The sequence below is a fragment of the Haliotis rufescens genome, unplaced genomic scaffold, assembly GCF_023055435.1.
Source record: "Haliotis rufescens isolate VD_foot unplaced genomic scaffold, xgHalRufe1.0.p SCAF_10, whole genome shotgun sequence".
In the NCBI taxonomy this organism is placed as follows: domain Eukaryota; kingdom Metazoa; phylum Mollusca; class Gastropoda; order Lepetellida; family Haliotidae; genus Haliotis; species Haliotis rufescens.
This window is the reverse complement of record NW_025963780.1, coordinates 8,391,932-8,405,448: the sequence shown is the minus strand read 5'-3', so window position 1 is coordinate 8,405,448 and position 13,517 is coordinate 8,391,932. Positions and strand designations below refer to the sequence as shown.

Below are 13,517 nucleotides of genomic sequence, written 5' to 3'. Positions count from 1 at the left end.
TGTTGATGGGTATAAGTGTGTGTGTGGGGTTCTATTTTGGTATTTGGGTTGTGTTTTTATGGTGTCTTGTATGTGTTTTGAGTGGTTGGAGGAGCTACTGGAGCTACCTCAACTGACTGACTGACTGATATAGAAGATTTAACGTGCGCTTTCCGACTGTAGCGTATTTCGCACACGGGCCTGGCCAGACCATTTAGTGTATTCCGAGAAGGGTGAAAGTGGTGTGTGCAACCCAAGAGGGGGCTTTTAGGGGTTGCTTATATCGATTTTTTGAAATTTTAAAATTTGGAATCAATGCCGAGGTGGGTGGAGGAGGGAACTAAGGGAGCCGGGTGAGGTGGGTGTATGTATGTTTATTGGATTTTGGATTGGTAGATTAATTAGTTTTTAGATGCGCTTGATTAGGCCTGTTTTGATTAGGAATACGCCTAGGGCCTTGAAGTTTTCTAGTTTATTTTGAGGGTTTAGTATTTCATCTAGAGTAGGAACCTTATTTAGATTGAGGTTGGTTTGTAGTGTGGTTCTGTGTGTTTGGTAGTGGGTGCAGTGGATGAGTGCGTGTTCTGTGGTTTCGGGTTGTTTGCAGTGGGGGCAGTTGCCTGTGGTGTGTCTTTTAAGTTGTTTTAGGTGGTTATTTAGGTTCGTGTGTCCTGTTTGGAGTTTTGTAATTAATCTGTCAATTTTTTTTGAGGGGTGTAGGATTTTAGGTTTGGCTAGTGGTTTTCTGAGCACTTTTTGGATTTGGCTATTTGAGTTTTGATATTGATTATGCCATTTTTTGGTTATTTTTTGTTTGTTTACACTTTTAATTTCTGATTTTGAGATGGGTAGGTTTAGGCTTATTTCTGGTATTTTGAGGGATAATTTAGCTGCTTTATCGGCGCTTTCGTTGCCGTAAATTCCTACGTGGGGGGGGATCCACAAGAAGGTTATTTGTTTGCCTGCTTTTGTTAGGTCGTTGGAGCTTTTAAGTATTTGGTTTATTAATTTAGGTCGTTTTTTGGTATTTTTGTTTTGGAGGGCTTGTAGCCCACTGCTACCTCAACACAAGCATCAGTGGATTTATACCTGAAGAAAATGTCCTCTGTCAAGTTTACAGGAGAATACTCACCTTAATCCTACCTTACATTAATCCAATTAATCCAATCACTAACCAAATAGCACCGCACTTGCAAAGACACCATGTTGCGTGGGTGGCATCTGTCTGGACTTGCAGGTGTGATCAGTGATGACATGAGTGAGTAGAACTCTTGTCTTGACCCAGGCAGTGACAATTCACAGGATGTAATTAGTGTTTGATTGACCTTGTTTATATACTTGTTACAATTTAAGTGCTGCTCAATAAAAAGTGGTGTGGAATACATAGTTGCTTGTTTTCAGCGTATGTCTAAGTTGGTATTTCTGCTAAAATGTTTTATTGTTGATATACCAGTAAATGCAATGTTTAATAATGCAAGCAAAGACCTCTCGCATTTTTCACATTAAATTCACGCTCATGCTAATTTCAAGATTTAGAGTATGACACATGTCATTGTTTGGTGTATAACATGTGATCAGGGATGACATATGTCATTGTGTGGTGTATAACATGTGATCAGGGATGACACATGTCATTGTGTGGTGTATAACATGTGATCAGGGATGACATATGTCATTGTGTGGTGTATAACATGTGTTCAGGCATGACATATGTCATTGTGTGGTGTATAACATGTGATCAGGGATGACATATGTCATTGTGTGTTGTATAACATGTGTTCAGGCATGACATATGTCATTGTGTGGTGTATAACATGTGATCAGGGATGACATATGTCATTGTGTGGTGTATAACATGTGTTCAGGCATGACATATGTCATTGTGTGGTGTATAACATGTGATCAGGGATGACATATGTCATTGTGTGTTGTATAACATGTGTTCAGGCATGACATATGTCATTGTGTGGTGTATAACATGTGATCAGGGATGACATATGTCATTGTGTGGTGTATAACATGTGTTCAGGCATGACATATGTCATTGTGTGGTGTATAACATGTGTTCAGGGATGACATATGTCATTGTGTGGTGTATAACATGTGTTCAGGGATGACAGTGTCATTGTGTGGTGTATAACATGTGTTCTACGATGACATATGTAAATTGTGTGTTGTATAACATGTGTTCAGGCATGACAGTGTCATTGTGTGTTGTATAATGTGTGTTCAGGCATGACAGTGTCATTGTGTGGTGTATAACATGTGTTCAGGCATGACATATGTCATTGTGTGGTGTATAACATGTGTTCTACGATGACATATGTCATTGTGTGTTGTATAACATGTGTTCTAGGATGACATATGTCATTGTGTGGTGTATAACATGTGTTCTACGATGACATATGTCATTGTGTGTTGTATAACATGTGTTCAGGCATGACATATGTCATTGTGTGTTGTATAACATGTGTTCAGGGATGACATATGTCATTGTGTGTTGTGTAACATGTGTTCTACGATGACATATGTCATTGTGTGTTGTATAACATGTGTTCAGGGATGACATATGTCATTGTGTGTTGTGTAACATGTGTTCTACGATGACATATGTCATTGTGTGTTGTATAACATGTGTTCTACGATGACATATGTCATTGTGTGTTGTATAACATGTGTTCTACGATGACATATGTCATTGTGTGTTGTATAACATGTGATCAGGGATGACACATGTCATTGTGTTGTGTATAACATGTGTTCAGGGATGACATATGTCATTATGTGGTGTATAACATGCGTTCAGGGATGACACATGTCATTGTGTGGTGTATAACATGTGTTCAGGGATGACACGTCATTGTGTGTTGTATAACATGTGTTCAGGGATGACATATGTCATTGTGTGGTGTATAACATGTGTTCTACGATGACATATGTCATCGTGTGTTGTATAACATGTGATCAGGGATGACACGTCATTGTGTTGTGTATAAAATGTGTTCAGGGATGACATATGTCATTGTGTGGTGTATAACATGTGTTCTACGATGACATATGTCATTGTGTGTTGTATAACATGTGTTCTACGATGACATATGTCATTGTGTGTTGTATAACATGTGATCAGGGATGACACATGTCATTGTGTTGTGTATAACATCTGTTCTATGATGACATATGTGTTGTATAACATGTGATCAGGGATGACACGTCATTGTATTGTGTATAAAATGTGTTCAGGGATGACATATGTCATTGTGTGTTGTATAACATGTGTTCAGGGATGACATATGTCATTGTGTGTTGTGTAACATGTGTTCTACGATGACATATGTCATTGTGTGTTGTATAACATGTGTTCAGGGATGACATATGTCATTGTGTGTTGTGTAACGTGTTCAACGATGACATATGTCATTGTGTGTTGTATAACATGTGTTCTACGATGACATATGTCATTGTGTGTTGTATAACATGTGATCAGGGATGACACATGTCATTGTGTTGTGTATAACATGTGTTCAGGGATGACATATGTCATTGTGTGGTGTATAACATGTGTTCAGGGATGACACATGTCATTCTGTGGTGTATAACATGTGTTCAGGGATGACACGTCATTGTGTGTTGTATAACATGTGTTCAGGGATGACATATGTCATTGTGTGGTGTATAACATGTGTTCTACGATGACATATGTCATTGTGTGTTGTATAACATGTGATCAGGGATGACACGTCATTGTGTTGTGTATAAAATGTGTTCAGGGATGATATATGTCATTGTGTGGTGTATAACATGTGTTCAGGGATGACATATGTCATTGTGTGGTGTATAACATGTGTTCTACGATGACATATGTCATTGTGTGTTGTATAACATGTGTTCTACGATGACATATGTCATTGTGTGTTGTATAACATGTGATCAGGGATGACACATGTCATTGTGTTGTGTATAACATGTGTTCTATGATGACATATGTGTTGTATAACATGTGATCAGGGATGACACGTCATTGTATTGTGTATAAAATGTGTTCAGGGATGACACATGTCATTGTGTGGTGTATAACATGTGTTCAGGCATGACATATGTCATTGTGTGGTGTATAACATGTGTTCAGGCATGACATATGTCATTGTGTGGTGTATAACATGTGATCAGGGATGACAATGTCATTGTGTGGTGTATAATGTGTGTTCAGGCATGACATATGTCATTGTGTGGTGTATAACATGTGTTCAGGCATGACATATGTCATTGTGTGGTGTATAACATGTGTTCAGGCATGACATATGTCATTGTGTGGTGTATAACATGTGATCAGGGATGACATATGTCATTGTGTGGTGTATAATGTGTGTTCAGGCATGACATATGTCATTGTGTGGTGTATAACATGTGTTCAGGGATGACAATGTCATTGTGTGGTGTATAACATGTGTTCTAGGATGACATATGTCATTGTGTGTTGTATAACATGTGTTCAGGGATGACACATGTCATTGTGTGGTGTATAACATGTGTTCAGGCATGACATATGTCATTGTGTGGTGTATAACATGTGATCAGGGATGACATATGTCATTGTGTGGTGTATAACATGTGTTCAGGCATGACATATGTCATTGTGTGGTGTATAACATGTGATCAGGGATGACAATGTCATTGTGTGGTGTATAACATGTGTTCAGGCATGACATATGTCATTGTGTGTTGTATAACATGTGTTCAGGGATGACATATGTCATTGTTTGGTGTATAACATGTGTTCTAGGATGACATATGTCATTGTGTGTTGTATAACATGTGTTCAGGGATGACATATGTCATTGTGTGGTGTATAACATGTGTTCTAGGATGACATATGTCATTGTGTGGTGTATAATATGTGTTCTACGATGACATATGTCATTGTGTTGTGTATAACATGTGTTCAGGGATGACAATGTCATTGTGTGGTGTATAACATGTGTTCAGGGATGACATGTCATTGTGTGTTGTATAACATGTGTTCAGGGATGACACATGTCATTGTGTTGTGTATAACATGTGTTCAACGATGACATATGTCATTGTGTGGTGTATAACATGTGTTCAGGGATGACATGTCATTGTGTGGTGTATAACATGTGTTCAGGCATGACACATGTCATTGTGTGGTGTATAATATGTGTTCAGGCATGACAGTGTCATTGTGTGTTGTATAACATGTGCTCTACGATGACATATGTCATTGTGTGGTGTATAACATGTGTTCAGGGATGACATGTCATTGTGTGGTGTATAACATGTGTTCAGGCATGACACATGTCATTGTGTGGTGTATAACATGTGTTCAGGGATGACATATGTCATTGTGTGGTGTATAACATGTGTTCAGGGATGACACATGTCATTGTGTTGTGTATAATATGTGTTCAGGGATGACATATGTCATTGTGTTGTGTATAATATGTGTTCAGGGATGACATATGTCATTGTGTGGTGTATAACATGTGTTCAGGGATGACACATGTCATTGTGTTGTGTATAACATGTGTTCAACGATGACATATGTCATTGTGTGGTGTATAACATGTGTTCAGGGATGACATGTCATTGTGTGGTGTATAACATGTGTTCAGGCATGACACATGTCATTGTGTGGTGTATAATATGTGTTCAGGCATGACATATGTCATTGTGTTGTGTATAATATGTGTTCAGGGATGACATATGTCATTGTGTGGTGTATAACATGTGTTCTAGGATGACATATGTCATTGTGTGGTGTATAACATGTGTTCAACGATGACATATGTCATTGTGTGGTGTATAACATGTGTTCAGGGATGACATGTCATTGTGTGGTGTATAACATGTGTTCAGGCATGACATATGTCATTGTGTTGTGTATAATATGTGTTCTAGGATGACATATGTCATTGTGTGGTGTATAACATGTGTTCTAGGATGACATATGTCATTGTGTGTTGTATAGCATGTGTTCAGGCATGACATGTCATTGTGTGGTGTATAACATGTGTTCAGGGATGACATATGTCATTGTGTGGTGTATAACATGTGTTCAGGGATGACATATGTCATTGTGTTGTGTATAATATGTGTTCAGGCATGACATATGTCATTGTGTGGTGTATAACATGCGTTCAGGGATGACATATGTCATTGTGTTGTGTATAACATGCGTTCAGGGATGACAATGTCATTGTGTGGTGTATAATATGTGTTCAGGCATGACATATGTCATTGTGTGGTGTATAACATGCGTTCAGGCATGACATATGTCATTGTGTGGTGTATAACATGCGTTCAGGGATGACAATGTCATTGTGTGGTGTATAACATGCGTTCAGGGATGACAATGTCATTTTGTTGTGTATAATATGTGTTCAGGCATGACATATGTCATTTAGTGGTGTATTACATACTCACAGGGTTGTCAATATACAGCATGGAGTACTTGCTGTTCCAGGTGATATTTCGCCTCTGCACTGGAGAGAGAAAGAGGAGGTGGAGAAAAAGTTAACATATACATAAGTAACCAGCCAAAATGTCACAGAAAGTGTGTGAGTGAGTGAGTGAGTGAGTGAATAAAACTGGATTCTACTGTTTCAGTTGTGTTGTATATTAACTTACCATTGAGCTACCACGTTCACCAAGGAGTTACAGTACCTCACTTGAAAGGTGTCTGCCTTACATGAAAAAAATGGAAACAGTCCCATATCCGACTTTCCTGAATACCCCAACACTTTCCCAAACATGTACCGGTACTCATATCATAAACATTTAGATTTCACCAAATCAAGTCACAGCACACATCACCACTATCTATCAATATAATTCCTAATGTTGTCTTCTGCAGTACAACTAATGACAGAAAGTCAAGTGTTTCTAGGAGCTAACAACATTAAAGGAACAGTACATCCATCTGTGTGTTTTTAAATCATGCATGAAACAATTTCCAAGCATGAGGTCACATGCCCAATTTAATTCTCAAACCAAAACAACAAAGCTCTGTAATGTGTATCCGAGAGTGCGCAGAGTAAACAGGTGTCAGTCATGCTTTTCATAAGAGGCAAAATGAAGAGAAAGCTTGTGTATTCTTCTTACTGATGAGTAGCAAAATACTGATTGCCAGTTTGATTAGATTAGAAGCCAGTATCAAAACCTAGATTACAATATAAATATGCCTCGGTTGTATGAAGCCAAACACTCTCCTACCTCTGTCATATCATCACAACTTTCAAAATCCATTCACTTTTTTTTGTCTGTTTTATTTTGGATGAGTCTACACATTTAGATAACCAACTTTCATTGAGTAAATATCCTAAAACATGAAAAACTATTTCCATTTGCCTATTTATCTTCCACTTGCTGTAAGCTAAGCCCTACAGAGAGCTAGCGATATGGTCACTTGGATTTGTAAAGCTATATTGCCATACACATTACTGTCGCAGTTGTAACAGCATATCTACATAATAACAAAATGTAAAGCACACTGAAAAGCTTGCATTAGGCCTGTCTTTTCTTATTTCAGTTTACAAACAAGAGATAAAGTCCGGTCTCATGATATGCAAATCAGCCTGTGGCAGACGTGTAATACTTTGAGTCATCATTGTGCCGGAGTGTGGATAAAGCCAACAGATATCCGTCGGGGGCACTTATGGATAAATAATATGGATAATATTAAAGTCAGGTATGTACTACCCTCTGATGCTGCTGTTGTTGGATCCTCGCCCCCCCACCTCATTTTTTTTTTTTTTAAATAGAAGGAGGAAACTATTTGTTTGATGATAGTTTGTGCCATGACAATGGGCCCAAGGGAGATATGCCCTCTAGGTCCAGCTGCACGTCACACAAGTAAAAGCTGGTGACAGTGTTTTGTGAGGCCATTTGACAGCTAGACACCACTTGTTCCACCGAACGGATGTCCATGAAGCGAGACTCGTGGCTAGGGCTCTGATCTCATGAGACGAGCAGGATCCAAGACTGGGAGTGGAATTCTGTGTCTGCGTATAACTCGCTGCAAAGGTAGACTTAAGCCACCCTGTTGCCGTAGCCTTGATGATGTCCTTGTTGGAAAGAGGCTTGCAGGATATGAATAGTCTCCTTGGATTGTGTCTATGTGGGTCTGTAGCTGATCCACGATGAACGTTTCAGAATTTTTATGCAATGGTCAGAAGAAATTGAAATTATTGTTTTATCAGGAATAATATATTCTAATGTTGTGTTACTTTAGTTGCAGGCTTTACTATATATATTTAAAATTACAAGAACCATAGCACTTTGGTGTCTAGCTGTCAAATTGCCACAAATATGACTTTTAACAAGTCGGACTGGTATTTCAGGCTCGTGGTGATGTTTTATGAAATGGGGAAAAACATTGTGTCAGTGTAAAACTTGAGCTTATTAAAAATGTAGGTAAGTTTTGGGAGCTATGCAATACTGTGCACTACAACTCAGTTAGCGCTTAATTGAAGGGTGCAAAAGCGAGGAAGACTGTATTTAAGATTTGTGTTTCGCATTGTGGCGTATCGATAAATAGGCCCACGAGTATCGTGTATCGTATCGGTCAAGTATTGCGATGCATCGGAATATCAGTGTATCGTTTCACCCTTATTCTTTGTAATGCAAACAATTCAAACATAGTGGCTGATAAGGGACAATCACTTGTATCTTCTATATTTCATTTATTATTTATTCTCATTCAATCTGCTGTACTAATAATTTGAAGTCATTATAGAGTTTCAATCATAATGTTCAAGGAGGAATTGTGTGGTGTTATCAATAAAATTAAAATATGAATACAGAAAAAGTCAAAAGTTAATCATAGACCATGTTAAAGTGTTATATATAAACATAACATAAAACTATTAAATTAGTCCAATAAAAGGGGCAATTAGTTTCACATATATCCATAGAGTTACAGTGCCTAGTTACACAGAAAATCTACCAAAATTCGCAGAAGTCCCAGCGTAGCTTCAGAAAAGTCTTACAAAAGTCCTGTGGTAAGGTTGCGACAAAGTGAAAGACTTTTGTGTTGTGGTGTAGTTGTGTTCACACATTATCATGTCGATGAAGCATGTCTGAAAATATGTTTTTAACAAAGATTGCTATATTCAAAAGAGGTGGTGGGTTATATTTTGAAAATGGCTTTATAAATGTTCCAAAATTCAGGTAGTTTCTGCTCATAAATACAGAGGATTGAACTATAGTAACATGAAAATGGTTGGAAGCCTCTGACAATATAGCAGTGCAAGTTGAGAAGGATTTCATCACAATTCAAAAAAGTTTTTATTCACTTCATGCAGCCCATTTCAACATATTTTTCAAAAGAATCTTTGATGCAAAAATAACTCTTTTTGCATCTATACTCAACAACAAAAGTTCCTGTGACACCAATATTTTAGTGTATTTTTCAAACATGTAAAGTTTGGTTTTCAATATTGTAGTACATGTATGGAATCAAGTCACAAAAACACAACTGCTACAGAAAAGCATGCATTCCATGCAAAAGTTGACTTCTATGCAAGCCCCATGCATTTCACTACCCAAGAATGGGTATAGAAACATGTGCGTTAACGGGATTCTATATGCATTGTTTAGCATCGTGCTGACAACAACCACTCAGAAAAACAACAAAATTACGCAATTATTCAACATTACGAAATGCCACGCCTGTCCGAAAATGAGCGTCTGCGAGCCATTGGCATGCTTGAAGCAGGATCGAGTCAACGTGATGTTGCAAGACAATTTAACGTCCACAGAAACACCATTTGGTGTTATGCAGTCAGCGACCATCCTCAGAGTGGCAGGCCATGCGTAACCAATAATCGACAAGACAACTGGATTCGAACAACACACCTACGAAATCGATTCCAGCCAGCTACAGTGACTGCCATAAGCATCCCTGGCCTTCGATGAATATCTTCACAAACCGTACGTCGTCGCCTCAGATGTGCAGGGAGATGTCCCATTTTGACAGGAAACCACCGTTAAGCATGTCTACAGTGGTGCAGACAGCGTCTACGCTGGACAGCCATGCATTTGGGACAAGTTCTATTCACTGACGAGTCTCGTTTTCACCTCAGCCACAGCGATGGAAGGATTCGAGTGTACTGACATCGAGGTGGAAGTTACATCAATCATTGTGTCATCAAAGAAGAACGGTTCAGGGGCGGCAGCGTTATGGTATTGGGTGGGATTACAGCAAGACAGAGGACACGTTTGATAGTGGTAGAGGGAAATCTCAATGGACAGCGCTACCGCGACGAGATCATCGGCCCTGTTGTTCTACCGTTTTCGCGTCGTCATGACACAGGCATTACCTTTCAACATGAAAACGCCCGGCCTCATATTGCTCGACTTGTTCAGGGTTCTCTTCAACTAAACAACCTGAATGTCATCCCCTGGCCGGCTCGCTCCCCTGATCTCTCACCAATCGAGCACATGTGGGATGAGATGGATCAGCGACTTCGACGTCAACCACGTGTTCCACAGACACTCCAGGAACTTCGAAACATGCTCCAGCAGATATGGACACATATCCCACAAGACTTTGTGCAACGCCTGGTCCATTTCATGAGACGAAGATGTGTTGCTTGCATTGCAACCAGAGGTGGACACACACGCTATTGATTTGTAAATTGACATTTTGGCATGTTCATGTTTTTTATGAATTCACGAATTTTCTGAAGTCAGTATGGCAAATTAAACCATTTGAACACTTACAAGAGTCTTTTATCTGTTGCAGACAGGAATTGTTTCAGATTTGGTAAAAAACATAACTTTGCATTAAATCTAATTCAATGTCACAGGAACTTTTGTTGTTCAGTATACATCATTCAGAAATTTGTGGAAATTTAATGACTGCACGTAAGTTTCTATTCTTGCAAGCAATATTTGCATGCGTAAACTTCACATGTATGTCATATACAATCACTGGAATTTGGACATAATGTCTTGGTGATTTTACGTGAGGGTGATTATGTCCTCAAAAACCCCAAACGTGCCGTAATACAGCTCCCAGTCCAAAAACCAAACTTCAAGGTGTCTAACATCCTGAATGCTGACCTTGACCCCTGACATCATGATATAAATTCTGACAAAAAACCCAAAGAAATCCCATTTCACCCGTCTTCTACATAGAGCCCAACTGGACATGACTGGAGCTTTGAAAGCCTCTAAAAACCCTCAACAGGCATGTTTAACAAACACAGTTCCCTGGTTCTCTCATATTATCACCAGAATTTATGAACAATGTAAAAATATTTTTAAATGATGGGAGTCATTCTAATTGACATATGTCAGAGGGGTACATAAAGTACGTGATCTAGACTACCAGCTGTCAGACTTTCATTTTTGTAGAAGCCTCCGTGGCTGAGTAGGTCAGATTGCTGACTTTGTGTGCTGACGATTAGGTGCCTCACTCTGGCAGTGACTGTGTGTGTTCGAATCCTGGGCGTGACTCAACCTAAACACGAGTACAAGAATCTAAGTACAAGAATCTGTACTTTACTAAGAAAGTGTTATCCCAAATAAAACATTTGTTACATTTGGGCTTTGATTTCCATATAAGGTCATACAAGCAGTTAGCTGAAGTATGTGTCAGTAACCAACAGAAGTGGTGTGACAAATGAACTGAGGTTTTAATGGCTTTACATTTATTTATATTTTTGTTCATTTTGTAGACACATATAATTCTAGTAAAGCCTAGATATTTTTTATATTTGTATACTTATCCTGCATTACTCCTTAATGCATATTACTGCTTGTTCTTGATAGAGAAAAGAGCTGTATGAAGGTCTTTGCTTGAAGAAGTTGTTGAGCTAAGAGGCAAACCCTATCACGCAGCTCCCACTTGACCAAAGGAAGTGATGTCACGGATCCTCTCATTACTCTGGAGTCCAGAACATCGAAAGGCATCTGCGATGGGCGTGTCTCTTTAGACGCAGTAATGCAGGATAAGTATACAAATATAAAAAGTATCTAGGATTTTACTAGATTGTTTACTTATCCTGGAATACTCCTTAATGCATCTTTATCTGATGGAATCGGTGGAGGGCATACCTTCAGATGTGGACTTTCATCTTTTTTTCGAGACTCTGTTCCCTAGCCAATCCTTGGCTGTGTGGTCGGCTTCAGTTGACCACTCCATTCCTTCAGCCCCTCTTCGGCTGTATGGTCCACATTAATGACCATTACATGAAGGGAAGAGTCAGGTGTGCTTTGTGTCCTGGTACTATGCAGCCATCGACGATAACCCTCTCAAGTGAAGGCCTTAGACTGGAGTACCGAGCCGTATGCAAGTTGGGCATGAACCTTCTAGTCCAGGGCATTATGCAAGGGGATGTCAAAAGGCCAGCTCTGGACTGGAGGGAGGTCAGTGACATGTAGTAGTGGTGACCTGTTGGGTCACAACTAACGGACCAAAGCTGTGCGTGCCTTGCACATCCTCCAATGCAACGTCTCGCAGGTAGTGACTGATGAAGACTGTGTTAGATCGCCAGAAACAACCCTCCATGATGGCGCGTAGAGAGCTGTTGCTGTGTAGCACCATGGTGGAGGCAACCGCCTGGATCTCATGCGGGTTGTTGGAGCGTGGAGGGTTCAATCTCGTAGGCCTGGCGAATGATGGCTTGTAGCCAAAGGGTGATGGTGTTGTGGCTTACCGGTATGAAAAGGCGTCATTGTTGTCTACGACGTTTCTTGGATCAGCGGATCTAGCAGAGGAGCGCTCTAACCAGACATAGACGGTAGCTCTTGTTCCTCTTCCTCGCCCACAATCAATTATAGGGGAGGGATGAGGAATGATCTCGCCTTTTGGTCTTCCAGCCTGTAATTCCGGGATTTTCATCATGCGCCGATATTCCGGAACTACCAGGACGAAGTTGGGCACCACAAGGTAGGTCGTGATGGTACTACCCTTGAGCTTACACTTGTGGCGAAGATAGAGCATGAACTCGGCCAGGAATTGTGGCGCGTCATATAGGCCCCTGGTGGTCAGGCGATGTGCAATCATGATGGCTCTAGCCGCTCTGGCCGAGTAAACTTTGGCGTTCAGTGCTCTCTGTAAATGGACAAGACGTGAAGACATAACTTGTTTGGTCCTGGGTGTGGCTGTCTGCTGTGAGGGTGGATCAGCAGGTAGGTCGGGATCTGGCAGTTCTGGCTGGTGGCAAATAGGTCTATGTTTGGGAGACCGTGGTCCTGACAAACAAGAGCGAAGGCGTCAAGGTGAGGCTTCCACTCTGTCGGAGCAACCTTGCCTGGCCGAGATATTGCAGGGAAGCGTCTACGAATAGGCTCAGAGAGGTAATAAGCCCTGTCAAGGAGTCGCCGCCTAAGACATTCGATTCCACAGTTCACCACTGGAGATGCTGCTTGAGGTGATCCGGGAGGACGATGGATACCAAGGCACCTGATGTAGGGAGCCAGAAACATCTGAACTGGGCACAGTTGGAGCCTTCCTCTGTAGGTCGTCCTGCGCTGAGGTTAGGAGGCCCAGGAGGACTTGCCATTGGCGC

General features: G+C 40.3%; 1 protein-coding gene across 5 annotated transcripts in view; it reads right to left on the bottom strand.

Moving 5' to 3' along the window:
* Positions 1 to 13,517, bottom strand: part of LOC124118623 (probable serine carboxypeptidase CPVL) — a 95,188-nt gene that overhangs the window by 56,008 nt on the left and 25,663 nt on the right. For all 5 annotated transcript variants that reach the window (XM_048386735.1, XM_048386734.1, XM_048386733.1 and 2 more), the window contains one exon: positions 6,424 to 6,482. In XM_048386735.1, the coding sequence (XP_048242692.1) occupies positions 6,424 to 6,482 (59 nt within the window). The remainder of the gene's footprint in view (positions 1 to 6,423; positions 6,483 to 13,517) is intronic.